At 35.2% G+C, this 22,172-nt stretch overlaps 3 protein-coding genes across 3 annotated transcripts; 1 reads left to right on the top strand and 2 right to left on the bottom strand.

The window, feature by feature from the left end:
- The first annotated feature begins 278 nt into the window (after positions 1-278).
- On the top strand, positions 279-2,567 carry LOC119991511 (mitogen-activated protein kinase kinase kinase 17-like). The gene has a single exon (XM_038837858.1). The coding sequence runs from the start codon at positions 1,131-1,133 to the stop codon at positions 2,565-2,567; it is 1,437 nt and encodes a 478-aa protein (XP_038693786.1). The 5' UTR covers positions 279-1,130.
- Positions 2,568-19,074: 16,507 nt separating this feature from the next.
- Positions 19,075-19,908, bottom strand: LOC119991510. The gene is made up of 2 exons (XM_038837857.1): positions 19,853-19,908; positions 19,075-19,513 (listed from the first exon to the last, which is right to left on the bottom strand). Exons 1-2 carry the CDS (start codon positions 19,906-19,908, stop codon positions 19,075-19,077), a joined length of 495 nt encoding a protein of 164 aa, XP_038693785.1.
- Positions 19,909-19,941: 33 nt separating this feature from the next.
- Positions 19,942-21,054, bottom strand: LOC119991509. Its single transcript, XM_038837855.1, has 2 exons — positions 20,691-21,054; positions 19,942-20,624 (listed from the first exon to the last, which is right to left on the bottom strand). The coding sequence occupies exons 1-2, from the start codon at positions 21,052-21,054 to the stop codon at positions 19,942-19,944; spliced, it is 1,047 nt and encodes a 348-aa protein (XP_038693783.1).
- Between the last annotated feature and the right edge of the window lie 1,118 nt (positions 21,055-22,172).

Genomic DNA, 22,172 nt, shown 5'->3' with positions numbered 1-22,172 from the left:
AAGATTCTTGATTGGTATAGTAACAATTATGCCCGAGTACTTAAAAAGTCTCATTTTGGAAAAATAGATGATGACTTTGTAGCAAAAAAATATTTGAATGTTAAAAGTGAACGATCCATATCTTTCGATGATGAAAAGTATAATTAACCCAACATTATATTAAGACGGATACCTTATCATCCTCGGTTGATCACATTTAATCCACGTGAAATTATTTAAACATGATTGGAAATAAAAAAATTGTCCGAACTCGTCTTGGCTGGCCCTTCAAATGCGCCTACCCTTGCCCAAAAAGAGTCCCCTGTCTGTCTTGTGTTTCATATATAAAAAAGATAAGAATTGGATACTCTATTAAGACAATTTGTTGTCATGCTTGTGAAAGCATTATTTATTATTTTATTTTGATAAATGTTGATATTTTTATGTAATGGAGGCTGGTGGAGCACGTCAACACACTTCTACTCAAACTCCCCACCCACTGTAAAAGCCAACCAAGACACAGATCCATCGTGGGTATCTGCACTCGATGTGGGCTTCTTCTTCTGAACCTCTACTTCTCTGTTGTTCTGTCGTGAACCAACAGTTTCTGGCCACGAGAGCAACATTTCTGGGCCCCACAATAGAAATTCCGAAAAACCGGTCTTAACTGAATCGTTTCCGTGTCCCCTGTGATCTCATCTGGTGGGGACCTAATTTCTAATCGTGCATTCCACTGCGCTTATGATTTGCTTATTCGGTGTCGCACGTCCGCATCAGACTCCATGCGTGATTTTCTCAACGAAAATCGCTCGAGTGTAATACTAAAACACCGCCACAAATCCCCAAGTTAAAAACTCTACAACCACATGCATGTTTAAATTAGATGCCACCCCAAATCACACATCAAGACAAGATCCGAATCAGAAGATCCTGATCATCCTCCATATACGGTCACGGATAAGGATAAAACCCAGTATCAACCCCCGTGTATTCGCAGTTCCACCACCAGATGTTATTTTTGCGAATTATCCACCTGTAATTCCATGTCAGCAAAAAATTAAATCCATGGAAAACTCGTCACGACTATATATATACCCTGTTTGGTCCCTCTGAATTCTCAGTCGCGAATTGACGCAGTGAGGAGCACAACCATGGCTTCTTGGGTGAGAAGAAAATGCATAGGCAGAGGCTCCTTCGGCACAGTTAGCGTCGCAGTCAACAAATCAGACGCCACCGTTTTTGCTGTTAAGTCAGTTGAGAGAACCTCGTGTGCCACTACTAGTCCTCAACTTGAGTGTTTGGAGAACGAAATCCGGATTCTCCGTTCTCTGTCTTCACCGTATGTCGTTGAGTATCTCGGCGACGACGTTTCTTTGGAGCCCCACAACACGTCGTATCGGAACCTTCACATGGAATACCTGCAAGGTGGTCCCGTTGCTGATGTGGCAGGGCGCGTGGACGAGAGGATCGTGAGGTCCTTCACCTTCTGCTTAGTCTCTGCTTTGAAGGAAGTGCATTCGAAAGGCATAGTACACTGCGATGTGAAAGGGAACAATGTGTTGGTGGGTGCCGGTTGGGGATCTGCGAAGCTCGCAGATTTCGGGTCGGCTACGCGGATCGGAGAGCTCTCTGACGACAACAAGAATGCTCCAATGCTGCCACGTGGAAGCCCTTTGTGGATGGCGCCGGAGGTAATTCGATGCGAATATCAGGGGCCAGAGAGCGACGTGTGGTCTCTGGGTTGTACGGTCATAGAGATGGTCACTGGAAAGCCCGCGTGGGAGGATTGCGGATTTGACACACTGACTCTTATCGGTTTCTCCAGCGAGTTGCCCGAATTCCCAATTCAGTTATCTGAACTGGGTCGCGACTTTCTGGAAAAGTGCCTAGTACGGGAACCAAGCCAGAGGTGGAGCTGTGATCAGCTTTTGCAGCATCCGTTCATAAACTCTGCCTCACCGTCCAAAAATTATGTTCTTAACTCATCTCCCCGGTGCGTACTGGACTGTAATGACTCTGAATTCGAAGTGGACGACGATGTTGAAACTCCATCAACGAGTTCAAATTCCATCGACGATGATCTATTAAGGGGTAGGATCTGCAAATTAGCTGCAAGTAAAGGGGCAATCGTGGAATCCGACGGTGGATGGATTGTCGTGAGAGGCAACGATGCCCGGGCGGTTGCGGTGGAAGAAGGGACAAGTACGGAATACGCGGATTCGTTAAGGATGAGTGAAGAAAATGGAGATAGGACAGGTTGGGAATTTTGGAATTCTGGCGGCGGTGAACAGCGGCTGGAACATGTGGCCTGGCCCACTCTTGGTGGGCTTGGTCGGTATGGGTCCAAAAAGTGGGAGTTTGCGGTGGGACAGGGAGTCATATGTGTTCACACATTATGGAGCTTAATATTTTTGTACAATTATTTGAAACTATTAAAATACCAAGCATATTATCATTCATTAATTTTATCAATATCCTTGCCTTTAATAATTTTATTCCCGTTCTCAATTTGTGCATGTGATAATATGGAATTAGCCCACGATATCAGAAATCCACATTCATGCATGTCAACAATATTATCTGTGTAAGGATTTTGAACCTTTTGAGTAGTGACAAGTTGAGTGCTCAGTTGTTAATGACTAAAGGTATTTATATCTGTGTGTATGAGTTCTTTGTTTGCAGCGATGTATCCTATAATAGCCTACTTTACTGGACAGATTGAAGTAATTTGGTGTAAGTATGGTTTTGGTGACACATAAGAAAAGCATTCCAGCTCGACATTTATGTCTTGTCCTCTACATGGGCAGTTGCTACTTTTGTCAAACTAGGTTAGAGTTTTTAGTCATTAGAAACTCTGTTTCTAGGTTTGTTTTATATGGAATACTTGTACTTTAAGTTTCCTAGTTACGGGTTAAGAAAACTCCTGTTGTTTAGGTTGGTGATTGAATCCAACTTAAGAAACTAGAATCATGAGAGATTTGAAGCCTTAGGCAATTAGGGTTTCTAAGGAGGTATATATACTTGTTGTCCAAAGACTCAAAGATCTATCAAAGCACAAGCTCAAGTATACAAAGCAAATTCTATTCAAGTTTTGGGTGGTCTTTTTGTTTTCATGTGTTGTTGTGACAGTTGGTGAAGAAGATTGGCGTAAGATAGCTCACGTGGAGTGTGTTCCTTGTTGGTGGTGTGCCAGACAGTCTCTTCTCAACACTGATACTTTGGTTGCGGCCAAGGTTCATTCAACAAACATACTTGTTGGGGTTTAGGAAAACATACACTAACTATTTGATGTATTGAGGTATCTTAGATTAGATCCTGTGTAATCTTTATTGATATAGAGGATTGTTTTCAAAGTTGGTCGCTTGATAGACTCGAGGTTTTTCCCTACTTGGTTTTCCTCATTATTTCGATGTGTTTTGATTGTTGGTCTAATATTCCGCAAGTTCCATTAGTTTGACTAACTGTTCTTAGAAAATAATAAACTTTCAATCCGCTTTGAGTAGTTCGTTCCCATAGATATATCGGGCCCATAGGTTTTGTTCCATTTTAACCCAACTACTAAGGACCGAAGTCAAACTCAAAGGGTCAAAACCCTACTCACTTGGGTTAGAAAAAGGTCTTGTAACATATAGTAGGTGGGGTTTGGTCTTATTAACCAAGTGGATTTCAACTCAATCATAACATACAACTCATAACATACAATAATAAAGGAGGAAATGGGGACTGCACAAATACTATGGTCATAAATGATGGTTGGTACATATATTGTTTTTACCAAATTAGTTATAGTTTTGACGTTTTGGATTAAGGATAAGCACACAAATTGCCATAAAAATGATATTTCTTTCAGATCCTTGTCACGTAATTACATGTGGCCAGAATTTGAGCTAACAATTTGGCTTTGTATAATATCATTATGGTACTCATTATAGCTTTGCCCAATGGCTCTTTCAGTGTATTGACAGAGGAAGTGAAATCATGACAGAGATACAACTTATAAGAAAATAGTCGAATCCCAATTTGACCCCACTCAGTTCATGCGAGCTCGAACTTGACAAATTCCTCAAAGTTGAATAAAGTGGGAATTATTTGTAAAAGTATTAGATAGTCCATATAATGATAGTCCATGGGAGCCTAAGTCTTTTAAATGAAATTTTAAAACATTTTAACTCTCAAAATACATGTTAGATTTTAAGAAAAATTACATATTTAGAATCAACACATAAAACTCTTTCCAAAAAGATCCATTGTCGATGAGTTTTATCAGGTAAATCTTAATTCCATTGTTTTTTCAATGGAATTTCCAAATACAATGAATTCAGAACTAAAACAATAAATAATATACTATGCTGTAAAAAACAATAGAATCTATATTAAAACAATAAATTTTGAACAATGATAGGCTACATATCATTTTCGAATTATTTGTCATTTGTAAATATCTGCCAAACTCGGACTCTATTGGTTTGTTTAACAAGCAATTTGCTAGTATTCTTTTAAAACATCTGTTTTGTTGAATGATACGACTTTAACCAAAGTAAATGGTATAAATCCAGTCGTGCCTGCTTGCTATGCAAATTGTTCGACACCTGTAACTGTCCTCCATGCCTGACACGTTGCCACAAATTAGGACTCTTTTTGGTGTATGCTTGCCTACTAACAAACGACACAAAAAACATAATTTGACAACTAATCTTTAATCATTATATTCATGTTTCAGTTATGCGTATATGTCGCATTCAAATTTCCTCGAATGTGGTCTAGCTTGTCTCAAAAGTGACCTCCAATTGACTGCTAACGTGTGGGACCCATAATTGATAATGGATAACCAATCACCGTTGGACACGTGACAGGGAAAAGAAATATGTTTTTATATGAGTTGAAATCCAGGCAAATTTTTGCATTATTAAAATCCATTCGTGCCTGCTTGCCTGACACGTTGCCAACAAATTAAGAATCTTTTGGAGTATGCTTGTTTTCTAACAAACGACACGAAAAACATAATTTGCCAACTAATTAAACTAATCAAAATTCCTTCTCGTAAAAATCTTTAATTATTATATTCATGTTTCAGTTACGCGTATCTGTCGCATTGAAGCTTCCGCGAATGTGATGTACATGTTTTTTTGGGCGATTATTGTATATCATTAGTCTTCCAATTGGAGTTGCCGGATATTCTTATCCAAAGTAAATGCAGGCCACTATTTGTACATAATTCATATAATAAACTATTGTCTATTGGTTCATGTAAAAAATTTGCAATATTTGTCCAACAACCTTTTGGCACTGAAGAAGTTAAGAAGAATTATGCTTGCAAAGTGTTTAATTCTTTTTTTTTTTGGGCTTGAAATGGCAAATATTCTTTCTAAAGCCTTGGATGAATCTTTCTAGGTATGGGCCGTACTACACAATTGAGCTTCCCTTTTTTGAAGTGAACAATAGGGGTGTAAAAATCGAACCAGACCAAACTTCAAACCATAAACCAAATCAAAATAATATTTTCGATTCTGTTTGGCGGTTCACGGTCCTGTCCCGGTTTGAGATTTATGTAAATTACAGTTTTCGGTTTCGATTCGGATTAATGTTTAATTCAGTTTCAAATCGGGAAAACCGAACTTTCATATAATGTTTTTTTTTTCATACTTTATATACATAGACTTTTGTGTTTAAGTTTAAGAATTTAAATTATTTACTTATTTCAATATTTCTATGAATATGTAATATGTTATTATAATATTACTATTGTTTAACAGTTGTAACATGTTTATCTAATTATTTAATGTGATGTCTACTTCTTCACTTTCCACTTTCTAGTATCTAGGACTCTCTCTCAAATAGTCAAATCACTCCCCCTACTCTGTGTCTTCATCTCATCTCAGACTTTCAACGATGTAGCCTTGTAGGAACCAACAACTACGGGATACAAAGTGGAACCCCAAAGGTTGGTGGCAACAGAACCCAAGTCAAGTGGCTATGGCGAAACCCCAAGTTCTTGCTCTGAATCTCAATCTAGTGATCTTGTATTCTTGTTCAATTCCTAACTTCTGTTGACTATTGTCTTCTCTAACTCTTTGGATGTACTAAATGAGTTTTGAGTTCTGATTTCGTGATTGAGTTCATGTTTGAGTTTTGGACTGAGTGCATGACTGAGTTTTGAACTAGATTGAAAACTTGTAGTTTTTCCGGTTTAAACCGAAAATCAAAATATTCGGTTTGCTTTATTTTGGTTTCTGCTTGTATAACAGTCTGGTCCGGTTTGATTAAATATAAAACCGAAAATATTCGATTTGACTAAAACCGAATCAAACCCGAACCGAACCACTAAACTTACACCCCTAGTGAACAAGGATTTTTCTATTTGTACATAATTCATATAATAACGTGTTAGTGGCTTGGGCTTGGTATTTGGATCTTGGAGCTAAGCTAGGTTGTATATTAGGCCAGGATCCGAGTTATCGGATCAGGTTTGACCCGACTTGGTAATTTTTTTAGAGACGAGGACCCATCTGGTAACTCTGTTAAGAATTATCGAGTAAAAGGGTTTCGGGTCTCTGGTTATCGGGTTCGGGTCTCCGGGTTCGAGTTTTGGGTAACCCAGTTTGATTTAACACACTAAATTAGTAGATTCTCAGAAGAATTCCCTTATGGTATGTGTGATAGACAATTTTGACAGTAGCATATATTGTATCATATAATGTGGTAGTATATATGGTGGTAATAAATGGTTGCTGAAATACTAATAGGTGTTTGGTTGTACTTTTGCTGGTAGCATATTGGTGTTAAAATTATTATGGTAAATTACGTGTAGGGGCATTATACATGTAGATTGTAACAGATTTTAATAAATAGCAAAATAAATTGTAAGCAAAAATACCCAATACTAATAACATTATATTAATTAAATAAGATAAATAATAAATTATATATTTTTAATAAATAATTATGAGATATAATAAATTAATACTATCTGAACAATTATCAGATTTAATAAATAAATTATTAATATTAATAAATAAATAAAAATCTTGCGACAAGTCCTCATTTATACCGAGGATAAAATCGAAAAATCAATTAAATTATTGGACATAAATGGAAAATTGTGGTAAAAATGTTAGAAATTGTCCAAAAGAGCATCATTTTGAAAGTGCAATATTATTGTCCCAAAATTGTCTGGGAGTTTACGCCAGAAAAATGTCGTTTGGTGCTCCCACATTTTTGCACCACAATATATGCTATATATTGTGGTGCAAAATTGTGCACCAAACACACCAATTATTGTGCATAAATCATAATGTATATACTGGGAAGTAAAAAAAAAATGACATGGGAACAGTGTATTGCAATGCATAATGCAATATTGTAACTGCCTAAAAAAAAGAAGAATTCCCTCAATTCTTCAAAGTTATTGCATAATGGATATACGTACAATATTGTACCTGTTGGTTTTCCTTAATAATTTCTTGTGTTGGGTTTACTTATTAAATGACAATTGTATTATGAGCTATCTAATTCTATAGGGCCGAATAAGTGATCTATTAATTGGGGTCTAGAGATATCTATTAGGTATGGGTTATAATGTGTCGAAACCTAATACTAATTAGATTAGGGTTTGATAGGATTCTAGTCTAAATTAGTATATAAAGGTCAAGCCAAGGGTTGTGGTCTCAAGCCAAATCATAAACGCCATTTGCGTTTTCTCCTCTTCTCTCATTCAAGAGTGAGAGTTCCTAGTGTTTTCAAGAACATAAGGTGCTTTGTCTGTATAAGACTCCATCCTTCTCTGTTTTGTAAACATGGATTCAAGATTGTCTTCTTAACATGTATTCTTGATGATATAGCATGATCCTTATTATATACAAATCTTATAATAGTAACTGCCAAAATTGAATCCCAAATATTATGCATATGCAGTAATAGGTAACCCACCAAATAGTCAAATATTGTACCTGCTAAAATTGAATAAAAAACACTGGAATACATAGGGGAGTTAAACGGTCAGTTTTTGACTTTTTTCACATAAATTTAACAAACCAAAAAATCGGTTTTGTCGGGGTTTTTTTTTGGTTTTTGATCAGTTTTTTTGGTTCGGTCCGATTTTTAATGGACAAATATGTAAAAAGAATTTTAAAAACCGGACCAATTGATTCGGTTTTGATTGATTTCGGTTTTGACGGTTTTTTTAACAACCCTATAATACATTTCTGCTACTTCAGTGCAATATGTAGCAAGCCAGCAAGAACAAGACAAGTTTTGAACTATTAAAAACATCTCAGTTTCAGTGCTCCTGCTACAAGACAGAGTTATAGCAAGCCAGCAAGAACAAGTCAACAGCTCAATCATTAAAACTTGAAAGTTTAAAACATTCCGTCAATAAAATTAAAAAAAAACATTAAATATTTGACACCAACATTAAATATTAAAATTAAAAAAACTTCCTTAATACAAAGTATTGACACCAACATTCTTCATCTTGATTCTTTATGATCCCTATTTCCAACTTTCCATGACGCTACTATAAATAGGCAAATACCATGCAAAATCAATTAGCAATTATACCATAATTTGTGTAATTCACGAATTCTCACATACCAATATACAATGTCTTCAATTAAGCTTCCCGTACAATAATAGGTCCAACCCCTCCATCCTGTCCAGCTCCACCATCCCAATTCTAAAACAAGGTTCAATATTCAGAAACAATTAAGAAAATCTTAAGAGGTACATTACTATAAATCTTATACTTATGAGATACATTAGTATAAATATTAAGACCTAACTCTTAAAATAGTTAAGAAAATAAGCAATTCACAAAAAGATTTATGTGTAATAAATTAGTAATTACCTTCTTCAGCAGCCCTCTCCACTTCTTGAGCTGCTTTGTCATCCAGAATCAACTCATCGGCATTTTTAATCCAATTCTATGTGCATAACAATGCTTCAATAGTTCTTGATAGTAGAGAACTACATCGTGCCGATATCACACGATCACCAGTGCTGAAAGCAGATTCCGAAGAAATAGTGGGAGCGGGGATAGAAAAAATATCACGTGCAATTGATGCAATAATCGAAAATCATGCCTCCATCACTTTCCAAAAATTCAATAAATCAAGTTCTCCAATAGTGTCTCGCGATCATCAGCCAGATACTTATCTTGTAATATCTCGTATTTTGTGAGACCATTAAAATGGAAAGTGTGTTAGTAGCACCATCCATCCATCGAGCCATATGGAATTATAGAGAATTAAATCATAAAAGAATAGCCAATTGGATATAAGGAAAAAGTTGTAACTATTAGATGGCAGAATTGTAAATATTTAAAATTAGAGGGCATTGTGGGCTTTTAAAAAAAAAAAAAAACCAAAGAAAAATTCGTATAAAACCACAAACCGCCGTAGTCTCTCCTTTTGTCTTGCTCTCTCTCAAACCAGCAACCTCTCTCGCAAAACCAGCAGTCTTCCACGGCAGCGAGCACCTGCCAGCCACCTCTGATCACCGGCCAACCACCATTCTCCGGTAAGAAACCACCCACAAACTTGATTTACTTCAATTGCTTCCAATTAAGATATTTTCTTTGAGCTTTCTTGGGTTTGCAACAAAGTGGGGTTTGACACCATAAATCTATTTTTTTTTTTATTAGGAACTTCTTCAAATGTCGCTACGCTTGGGGAAGTAATATTATCCCAATAGATACAAGTTTAGTTGAAAATTGTTATATTACAATTCTAAGGTTCTTGATCCAAATTGGAGGTTTTGTTAAATTGGTGCTAGGATTAATAAATTAAGTCATAATATGTTGTTTTTAATAGGTTTGCTCATTGGATAGTGGTTGGAGTTATTTGCTTAAAGTTGGTATTGGATTTAGCTTATTGAGCAAGCGTTAGGGAAACTTCTACCCTTTTTGATAATTATTTGTATGTCTTGTATTGAATCATTATAGGAGCCCTATAAATTCTTAAACTTACTTGTTCCTACCATTATTGACTTGTTAAATCGTTGTATTGGACTGTTGTCCATGGATATTTATTGGATTTCATTATTCTTTGTCTTCTAACATGGACATGTCATTGTGGGCTTAGACCATCATGCATCCATCATGTTTTACAATGAATTTTCGTTACAGTGATATTGCATCAATACTTTTATTTGCATAAATTCTTTTAGTGTATTAAAGATGAAATTGTAAATTCATTCAAAGTCAAAATTTTGCATATTCTATACCCTTGTGGAGTTCAATAGATGAGGGGTTCGGGAGTGACGTCAGGGTTTCGGCCTAGCATGTTGGATCACAAGATGGGATTTTTGAGGAAAACCGTATTGTAAACTGTTTTGGGATACAACCTAGTTGTACTGTTGTTATTAAAACAAGTTCTTGTAATGATATAAAAATTATATCATTTGTAAATATTTTGAACTGTATTGTAAATGTGGCATATATTGAGTCAAGTTTTGTGGACTATTGTTGCTTGCCTTGTTGCATCACATTGCTCAGGATGGGGTGTACAATCCACCACCAATTTAGGTGTTCGGATATCCTTGTTGTTTGGGAGTATACTTTCTTTAAATGGATCCTCCTTTGTGTGTGATTGTGGCCTTACGCGTACATGTATACACTTGGTCAACGAGTGCTTCGGTGTTCGGTGTGCCTCAATTGTTCCACTTGTTTTAAATATACACAAGAATTTAAATGTAAATATATATATATGTGCGCTTCTCACACACGGGATCCCGTAGTGTTTTTAAAGTGCGGGATAGGTTTTCAGCCATTGATCAGATCAAATGGCCTTGGCCCACATTAAAGCACACATGTGCAATGTTGGTAATCAAGAATGAAAAAGGTATCCCGCACTTAAAAAAATTCATGGGATCCCGGGTGTGAGAATTCGGGATATATATATATATATATACACACACGTTGTAACTTGCATTCATCGATGCATTTTGGATATTGTGTCTTATTGTACCTTGCAATCATTTATCCATATTTTTTATTGTTATGTGCCATGTTTATATTCCTGTGGCACTTTGAGCGCTGTAAATCTTATCAGGACAATAAATTAAGCAGTTGGAAATGCAGTACAATGATAATAGTAGCAAATAATATGGTGCCTAGTAAGATTGACTATTTTTATGTCAATGCATTTTAAAAAAAGAATCATTGTGCCCAGCAGCAAACAGGTTCCCTTATTAAAAATCATAAGGGTGAAATTCGAAAAAAAAAAAGTTTTAAGGGTGAAATTCAAAAAACCAGGTTCCCTTATGAAAAATCATATTGCAATCAATCAAGCTAGAGTGTGATGAATAAACCATGGATGAACATAGAACAAGCATGAATAGGTCAGGAACATAACCAAATTAAACAATTTACCAATATTCGATAAATCAAAACAAAAACCCTAAAAGAGTAGAAAAATACCTTCTTGAATGGAAAAGAACAGCAACTACAAAGATTGGGAGATAGGTCGAATAGGTAGAGGCGGAAAGCCAGAGATGGAGTCGGAGATGCAAAGGATGATACTAACGACCTTAGGTTGACGCAGAGGCAAAGACAAAGTGAGGCCCCGATGATTAGACAAAGACCAGACTGAGAGGTAGATAAGCCTTCTCCGAGAAACGATGGACGAGGCGGAGAGGCCGAAAGGGTCAGACAGAGATGAGGCAGAGAACTTATGTATCTAGGTCAAATGCTCAAATTTGATAACATAGAAATTTTGTTCCTATAGGTTATACTTTTAAATGTAAAATTTTGTTTTAATTGGTTATCGGGTTATCAGGTCATCCGATAATCCGATAACAGAAGAAATTAACTGGGTTTGACCTGATCTAATTAAAACTTTATTGGGCTTGCCCCAAAACTATCAGGTTGGACTGGGTTTTCCGGCCCAGTGTACATCTGCTAAACAAACGTCGTGACAGGAAATTTAAGGAGACAAGTCTTGGCCCCTGTTTGGTTGACATTTTTTAACAACAATATATTGTTGGTGGACCATATATTGGTTAACATCAACCAAACAATAATATTTTGTCCCAAAAACGGAGACAATTTTGAAGCAATGTCCATTCTAAAATGGTCCCATTTTGGACAATTCTATTCTTTTTTACAACCATTTTTTTTAACCCTCACTTTACATTTGAGTAACTATAATACCTTCATTCTCTCTCCACCTTTTTTACCTCACATTTTCAATTTGGATCAGTTAATAATTTAATAATTCTTTAAATAAAAATTATTTAAAATTTTTTGAAAAGTAATTGTTGGTAGTATACTTATTATAATTTTATCTTTTTTAATTTATTTAATAATGTTATTATTAGTATTAAAAATTGTTTACAATTTATTTTGTTATTTATTTAAATTTGTTAGAGCACTTGTCATGGTACAAGTTTAATGGGGCATGTGAGGCTTTTATTGTATTTTTTTAATGGGGCATGGGTAAAAGTGCATCACAATAGTCCACTTTTGAGGTCCCAAATTCGTCGGGACAAACATGTGGGCATGGCAAAGTCCATGTAAGAGCAACCATAATGGTTGCTATTTGATGGAGCATGGATTATAAAAAGTGCATTTCTAATGGGTCATAAAAAATGTACATGCTCCAACAATGCCAATATAATGGCCTCATTTTGGTGTGGCATGGATGTGGGCATGGCAAAGCACATGCCCATATGTTTGCTCCTAGATGAGCCCTAAAATACTCACACGTTTTACACTAAAATTAATACGGGTCTTACCTCTATTACACAAAATTCAAGCCAACAAATTTATATCATTATACCAATATATTTTGTTAGCCCAGTTACATTAACAAAATACTTAGCCACATGAGCAAAACAATATTCAATACATTTTGTTGTCTCTAGCAAAAAACCACCATTGTGGTTACTCTATGTTGGCTCTATTTGTGAGTCTCATAGCACACAAACTCATATTTAACACCAAAAACAATACTGAGCTCCACATCTATTATACTAAAAACAAAGCCAATAAATTTACACCATTATACCAATACATTTTGTTGGCGCGGTCACACCAACAAAATACTCCGTCACATCAACAAAACACGTATCCTAATACATTTTGTTGTCCTTAACAAAATTACATCATTGTGATTGCTCACAACTTAAATGCATAACCCTTGCATGCATGTAATTTACACAATAATTTTAACAGCAAATATGCTACCAGCATAATTGTCCACAATATATGCTACTGTCAAAATTGTGTACGAAACAGAAACTTAGTGGATTGGGCTGGTATCTAAATAAATAATTTCACCGATTACACGGGCCAGTTTAAGGCGTAAAGCCTTATACTCTTAAAGAATAACCTCACTTGGTTGTCCAAAACTCCAAGCCCCAAACCAACCTACTAGGCTATTACTGCACATTCGGTCACTCATCGATAAAAGTGTGTGTTTGGCAGAGCGGTTGTGTTGATTTTCAATGCTAGCTATTAGGCTATGAGAAAAAAGCTGAGCGTAAAGCAGTGAAATAAGCTATGAGGTGTTTGGTAAAACTTTTATTGTTGTTAGCGGTTAAGCTGTGTAAAAAATTTATTTGTATTATAATTATTATGAATGAATAAACATAATAATTTATAAGTATAATTATTAATTTAGAAGGATAATTATTAATTTGAAATTATATTACATTTTATTTGTATTTTAAATTTTAATTATTTTATTGCAATATTAATATTAATTATTATAATTATAAATGAATAAATATAATTAATTTATAATTTTTATTAAAATATAATTACAATTACACCGTTAAACATAATTTTTATATTAAAAAATTATTAGGTATAATAAATAATGTTAAAACCTTAATTTTTATGTGAGTGTTATGCTTAAGATACCAATAGTTTATAATTTTTAGGTGGGACTCACACAAAAAAACGTGAGATCCACGCCAAAATGCTGCAGCATTCAAAAATGCTGCAAGGACAAGCTCCGTGTTGGAACTTATTCTTATGGAGCGCAGCTTAATTTTGTATTTGGTGGGGCGGGCTGGGAAAGCTAGCGGGCCAGCCCCAACCAATGCTCAAATAGGCCCAAAAATAGACCTTCGGAGTGAAACGAAGCGACTCTTTTTCCTCCTCCTCCGACTAGGACTATTCATTCCCTTTCTCAAATGGTTTTTTTTTTTTAAAATAACCCTCGTTAATAAACAATTTTTAAATCTAACCCTTCTTTTCAAAACACTTAAATATAACTCATTTGACGCGTGGAAAGACAAAATTACCCTTGCACGGTTCAAAACTCTGCAAGCCAACAGTAACCGTCTCGATTTGCGTTATACTCGTCCTTTCATCTTCTTCGTCTTCAGTTCACGCACGAGCAAGATAAAAATTTTCTCTCACATTTTCATCTTCTTCGTTCTTCCGAGACTACCACTTTGTTGGAATTTCTTCTGGTTTTTTACCAACGAACAACAACAACAAACGCGACTAAGGTTAGTTTCATTTCATGGATTGACGGTGCTGGTTTACGTTATTTTTGTTTGAATATTCGTTCATATGTATGAGATTTTTGGAAGATGTTAGTGAAACAGTCATGCGTGTAACATATATGTTATAGGGTGTTGGGTTTCGTTGGTAAAGGCATGCATGTTGGTGGTTATCAGTTTTTCAGTACATGTAGAAAGGTGTTGTACTGTTCATGAAAGTTGGTACCTTTTTCGTTGATAACTGCATTACTTTTACGTTTATAACTACTTTTATTTAGGTTGATAAATGTATTACTTTTAGGTTGATAACTTTACTACTTTTAGGTTGATAACTTTATTACTTTTTCGTTGGGAACTATATTACGTTTTCGTTGAGAACTATATTTCTTTTTCGTTGATAAATACATATATATTTAGTTGATAATTGTTTTGGTTTTGTGTTTATGTTTGATAAACTTATTTTACACTTTTCATATACATGCAGAATTGACATAAAATGGCGTACAAGATTCCCATCAATGAGAGATTTGGTGCCAAGGTTCTTTCTTTTTCAAAGTTATATGAAACAATAAGCGATATCAAGAGTAAGCTGAGCGAAGATCAGCTGACTTTGTTTAAGGGATCCTATTTTGGTGCGTTCTTACAACTAAAAAACATTAAATGGGCTCCACAGATTGTACACCAACTCCTCCTTAGGCAAATACAATCAAAAGAGGATGAAAAAAAAAGGAAAGTTGGTGTTTTTGATTGGTGGAAAAGAATCTAGTTTTTCAATAAGGGAATTTAACCTCATAACTGGACTGAGGTGTCACTCCCTACCAGACATCTCATTATATTTGAAAGAGATGGAGAATTCTAGTGAACCTAGGGTGGGTTTGCAGTATAAGTATTTCAATGGAAGCTATCATATTTCATGCTAAGAGTTACGAAGGACTTTTATGTAGTGCCAAGATCCAGAAGATATCTTTAAGTTGGCACTTGTATATTTTGCTGAATCTGTACTCTTAGGTAGAGATGTTAAGCTGTTGATTGATGTTGATTTGTTGAATCTGGTCGATTATCTTGATATGTTCAACAAGTACCCATGAGGAACTTTGTCCTACAAGAAGACAATACAGTCCTTGACTAATTGTCTTGTTGGAAGGTCCGACAAATTTAAGGCTAAGCAGAATGATTATGAATGGTACAATCCACTGGGCTTTCCTTGGGCTTTCCAACTATGGGTATATGAGGTTATTCCCAATATTACAGAAAGTTTTGCAAACTATGTTGATCTGAATTTGTTGCCTAGAATGTTGAAATGGTCATCAACTAAGGCACCAAAGTCGAAGACTGTCAATGATATATTGGAGGCGGATGAGGTAATTATATTTTTCTGGTTTATAATGAAAATGTTTAGTTTGATAATACATAATTTAGAAGTTTTAGTTGTTAATGAGAATTTTAAGTTGGTATTGTATATATGTACGTTGGTATTTTATATATTTATGTTGGTAATGTATATATTTACGTTGGTATTGTATATATTTATGTTGGTATTGTATATTTTTACGTTGATAATATAATGTAGATGTTTTAATTTATATGATTTTTTCATCTTCAGGTTATAGTCTTTGAAATGGTCAACACACACTCAGAAAGTGAGCAAGAGTATACATCTAATTGTGAAGGGAATGTAGGTGTCGTATTAAAGAAGGCAAAGAAAGCCAAGCAACCCATGCAGAACCCTGGAGCTGACTCTGATGTCAGTTCAGTTAAAAAGCCAGATGATACATTTGATATGGGATTGCTTGTGAGTTCGTTGATCAGGGGATTGGTCAATGATACTCTTGCTGAATTAGAAAATAAACTGGATGGAAGATAAATGATATCTCGGTGAGGCTCAGTTCTATTGAGAACGAGATTGTGGGCCTAAAATCTGCTCAGAAGTTGAGCAAAAAAGAAGAAGAAAAGAAAATTGTACATGATAAAGTTGAGGAAAAGGAAGAAAATGTGGGGATTAAGAGAAAGATTGTGAAGATGAGGGCGATAAAAAAGGGGAAGCAGGTAAAGAAAAATACTCTGAGAAGGAGCTCACGTTTAATGCCGAAGGCAGACAAAGAAATATCAGAGTTACAAGATTTGGAGAAGAAGAGAAAAGTGCGTTTGGAAATGCTCATTTCCAGGAGAAAGAATGTTTCAATGAAGAAGAAGCCTTCTTTAAATGATGATATAGATGGAGTTGGAGCTGAGCATGTGGAAATTGGGCACCTAGAGAAGGGTGATATAACATCCATCGAGGGGGAAGATCACTTGGCAAATGAACCCAATGAAGATTTCGATAAAGTTATTAGCGATATTATTGAGAAGGTGGATCATTTGCCAATTGAAACAACCGATGATGATGATGATGCAAATCGATTTTATGTTTCCCCCCATGTCGATGAGATTGTTGATGATGATGATCGTCATGTTGATAATCCTTCTGTAGCCGATGAGAAGGTTTACAGTGATGATATCAAGGCTGATGATAAAGTTGATGACCAGTTTGAAGTTGAAAACAGTGAACTTAAGGTTGATAACCTTACTTTTATGGTTGGCAACACGATTGAAACTACTTCAGATAAGGTTGATACCAATGAGTTTATGGTTGGTATCACTGAAGTTAAGGTTGATCAACCTGATGAACTGATTGATTTGAATGTGGATAAGGTTGATGCCTTAGTTGAAGAAACTGTTGATGCCTCAGTTGAAGAAACTGAGAATGAAGAAATGGTTGATGGGATTAGTTCTATTGATAATGAGGAGGATGATACTGATGCGAATAAATTACGTTGTTGGCAAAACTGGCAACCGAAGGTCAACAGTATCAGAGCAAAAGATTGAAGAAGAGAGGTCCGTACCAAGTGTCACCATATACGGACCCTTCCAAAAAGAAGAGAAAGATCCTACCAGAGTTCAATCCTATTTCAGAGTATCCGAACGAATGGGAAGTTGAAATGGATGAATTCTATAAGAATCTCATCAATCATGATAAGGCAATTGATCTAAAAATAATTGATGCAAAAAAGGATTGATTTGATACAATCATCGACCAAAGCAAGTGGCTATTAGATACGGTACGCACTTATAACTCTTAATTTGTACATTGCTTTTGCTGTTAATGATATAGAAATTTATACATTAGTTATTATGTTAATGAAAGTTTTTAAATTATGCTTATAACTGAATTACTTTTACGTTGAGTACTGCTTCTATTTAGGTTGATATCCAATGGTTGTCGTTATACATGAATTAATTATAGGTTGATATATGCATATAGATTTGGTTGATAACTGTATTTGTTTTGGTGTTTATGGTTGATAAACTTATTTTATTTCTTATAATGATATAAATATGTTCTGCAGCATCTTGACGTTGCATTCGAGTTCATTCGTAAAAGAATGTCTGAGAATACTGATATTTTCAGACAAAAATGTGATATTATGGATACACCTTTTCATGTAAGTATTTTAATTCTCGTTGATTTTATCTATGTTTAGGTTGACATTTATATTACACTTTTCGTTTATAAGATACACGCTTTCGTTTATAACGTAAATATTTTTTCGTTGACAATTTCAATATAATTTTTTTTCCAGACATATCTCAACATCCGTTACAAATTACACGAAGAGAACAATGAGCCTTCACATTGGGACCGTGATGAGCTTCTACTACATTTTGTTGACGGATCTGAGGCAAATATGGTCTCTTGGTCCAATTTGGATAGGGTTTATTTCCCAATTAATATAACTGCTGATCATTGGGTTGCTGGTGTGCTAGACCTTCAAAAAAAGAGGATCATTTGCTATGATTCACTTATCAAACACACCAGACAAGAGACATTTAATAATGAAATGAAATCCATTGCAACATTGATCCCCAAGATGTTGAAGCGGGCCATCGTCATCGACAACGAATCTCCACGGACCATAGAGCGTCAACCTGAAATTCCTCAACAACAAAATGGGTAAGGTTTTATATTCCTTTAATAAATATTCTTCTAATAAGTAATTGATCTAATTTCGCTTGCTTTTTCATTCATTTCGGACTGTGACATGTTCTGTATAAAATTCATAGAGATTCTCTCAGCTGATAAGGACGTGACCATTTTGAAACCTGAGGACATGGGATTTATTAGGAAAAAATTTGCCGTCGAGACATGGAAAATGGGCATGATGGGAATGTAATTTTTATTTTATTAACATATTATCTTTATTTAATAAATACAATTGTAATTATTTCATTTATATATATGATATTCTATATTTACCAACAAAGACAGTTTGAGTAATCAACGTTACGAGTAATAGTTATCAACGAAAAACTGTGGACCATAACATATAACTATCAACGGAAACAATTAAAGTAATCAATGTTAAGAGTAATAGTTATCAACGAAAAACTATTGACCATAACATATAACTATCAACGGAAACAATTAGAGTAATCAACGTTATGAGTAATAGTTATCAACGAAAAACTATAGACCATAACATATTACTACCAACGGAAACAGTTAGAGTTATCAACGTTACGAATAATAGTTATCAACGAAACATGAGATACCCTAACAAATAAAAACCAATGACCAAGTTCAAACATAATTCTCATTGTGCTGACGTGCTAGGGTGTAAACAAATGGCTACAAGTTTGACGGTTGTGACCATCTTGTTTGCAACGACTGCATTTTCTTTTTTGTATTTGCTCACCGGATGATGGAATTCGACGTTTCTTTGGTCGTCCACTTTTTCTCCTGGTTTTTGGAGGTAACACAACCCTCACTTCCTCAGTCAGAACATTAGTGTCTATGTTCAAAACAGGGTTGATTGGTTCTGCGTATGCCAGTAGCAGCCTGTCAGTACGATAATATTGCGAACACAATGAAATTATTAGTAATTTTCTAACTCTACATGCTGCAAAAGCATGGACGCAAGGTATATGGTCAATATCAAAAACTCTGCAGGAGCAAGTCTTGCTGGCCAAAGCCACTTGTCCTCCATCATCACCGTCTTTAACAAGAAAAGTATTTATACTAATAGGCTCCACAGTCATGATCGTAGCCCTGAAAAATTGACAATTTTTAATTATCAACGATAAAATTATAGTAATCAATGAGAAAAAAAATAAGTAGTTAACGAAAATAATAGTTATCCACGGAACATTTATTCAACGAAAATAACAAAATTCTCAACGAAATATATAAATCATCAACCAAAATCATCAAATTTATCAACGATAAATTTTATCCACTAGAACAATAAAATTCTAAACGAAATAAATAAATCATCAACGAAAATTCTCAAAATTTTATCAACCAAAATAACAAAATTCTAAACGAAATAAATAAATCATCAACGAAAATTCTCAAGGTTATCAACGAGAATTAAATTACTTTAAATACCTATTCCTTCTTTCTTCTGCAACTTTATCGTAATAGTCAGTCAGTTCACCTTTCATTTCAAGAGCTATTGATCGTCTCTCATGAAACCATCATTGTAATAAAGATTGCAGATGATCCATCAACTTCGTAATAGGTAAGGTTCGAGCATCCCTCAATATTCCATTTAAGCATTCAGCAATATTTGTTGTCATGATGTTATACCGTTGTCCAGGAAAATAAGCCCTAGACCATTTCTCAAAACCACCTTCACTTAAATACTTGAAAACATTACCTGCATCGAATCTGCGTATTTGATTCATGATATGTTGAAACTCCACCTTATTGTATGACTTTGCTGCCTTGTAGAATACAGGGATGACGGAATCACTAAACTTTTTGGACTTCAAATTCTGACCAAGGTGATACATGCAAACACCATGTATGACCTCTGGAAAAACTCTCCGGATACTTTTTTCAATACTTGCATTCCTGTCCGAGATAAAAACGAGTGAATCCATGCTTCCAATAGCTCCATTCAATTTTTCAAAGAACCATGTCCACGCATCATCATTTTCTGAATCCCCTACTCCAAAAGCCAAAGGATAAACCTGGTTGTTTCCATCCAAACATGTGGCAACAAATAATGTTCCAAGATACTTACCTTTCAAATGAGTTTCATCAACACAAATTTCAGGTCTTACACAAGTACGAAAACCTCTTAATGATGGTCCAATGGCCATGAAACAGTATTTGAATCGATTGATAGAATTCGACTCAATATGTGTTACTGTTCCTGGATTGTTTGATTCCAATTGTGCAAAAAAAGAGGGAAGTTCAACAAAAGATTATTCTGGCGTACCATGCAATGAATGTAGGGCGCTTTCTCTAGCCCCCCAAGCTTTCCCATAAGTGATTGAAAATCCATGCACTCTCTCAAAATCCTTGACTATGTCATTTGGTCTATAAATGCAACTAACCCCCTCATATTTAGACTTAATGCATTCCCCCACAACCCAACCTGTTGCTTGACGAGCTTCATGAAATTCAAAACAAGAAGAAGACAATTGTTCGTCACGATATACCTTTATCACGAAAAAACAAGTGTCCTCAACTCTTGTTGCTCGAAGCCACCACTTGCATTCACTTACTTTGCATCGAACAACAAGAAGAGTTTTTGTCGATTTTGCCACTTTGAATTCGAAGTGAAAATGAAGCGCATGCATGAATAGCTTTTTAAACAAGCTCTTTTTGTTTGGATATTTCTCCGACTTTCAAAACAGCATATGGATCATCATGTACAACAGGTGAGATCATATTACCACAGCTTTGTGATGCACCAATTGAATTAGAACCGACAAATCCAGCATTACCCTCAGAAGAAAAATTTTCCTGGGCAGTTGTATGATCATTGGCGTTAACTTCTGATATATTTATCTCAGGTTCGTTACGATCATCAATGTTCCGGCTGAATCCAACTATGTCAGGTTCATCAAACAATTCTGTATCTTCAATATCATATCGATCATCATTTAACTCAAAATTTACATCAGTATCATCATCATATACCTCTCTATCAGTGTTTGAAATGCATAGAGATGTCCCAGGTATGTTCTTGTCACTGTTGCATCGTACAAAAAAATGAACATCCCTGTCACCTTCAATCTCAACAGGTTCAGTTGGACCATGGACATTGAAAATATACTTCAATTGGATGTTATGTGTCCGACGATCGATATTGGTCAATTCGTACACCACATCCAATAATTGGTTGTAGGAAATGTCATTTGGAATGATCATGCCCTTACTCTTCCCTCCTTTATATGCATAACTGAGACCAACCTTTTCCCAAGACCCACAATAACGAACCAATATGCTAACCTCTTCCATCTTTGAATCACAAAATAAGTAGTATTCAACCAAAAAATTCAACGAAAAGTAACAGGGTTATCAACCAAAACTTGCATCTAAAATATTAAAAACCAAAAACATGCAATTTGTCAACGAAACATGCACAAATTATATACGTTTAGCAACGAAAAGTAAAACAGTTATCAACGAAATACCTACAATTGGTATGATATAAGAAAAGTAAAACAGTTATCAACTAAAAAAGTTGTCTGATATCAACGACAATACAGACATTTAACAACGAGAATACACACGTTTAGCAACCAAAATATACACGTTTAGCAACAAAATAAATTTACTGGTGTTTTTATTACACTAACAGAATGGTGAAGTGTAAGTGTAAACTTTCTGCCATTTACGATTGGTCTAACCATCCTATTCATTATGGTCGAACCATCTTCTGCGCTATACATCTAGCCATGGTTAAAGTTGT

The sequence above is a fragment of the Tripterygium wilfordii genome, chromosome 22 (genome assembly GCF_013401445.1).
Source record: "Tripterygium wilfordii isolate XIE 37 chromosome 22, ASM1340144v1, whole genome shotgun sequence".
Lineage (NCBI taxonomy): Eukaryota > Viridiplantae > Streptophyta > Magnoliopsida > Celastrales > Celastraceae > Tripterygium > Tripterygium wilfordii.
This window is presented reverse-complemented; position numbering and strand designations above follow the sequence as displayed.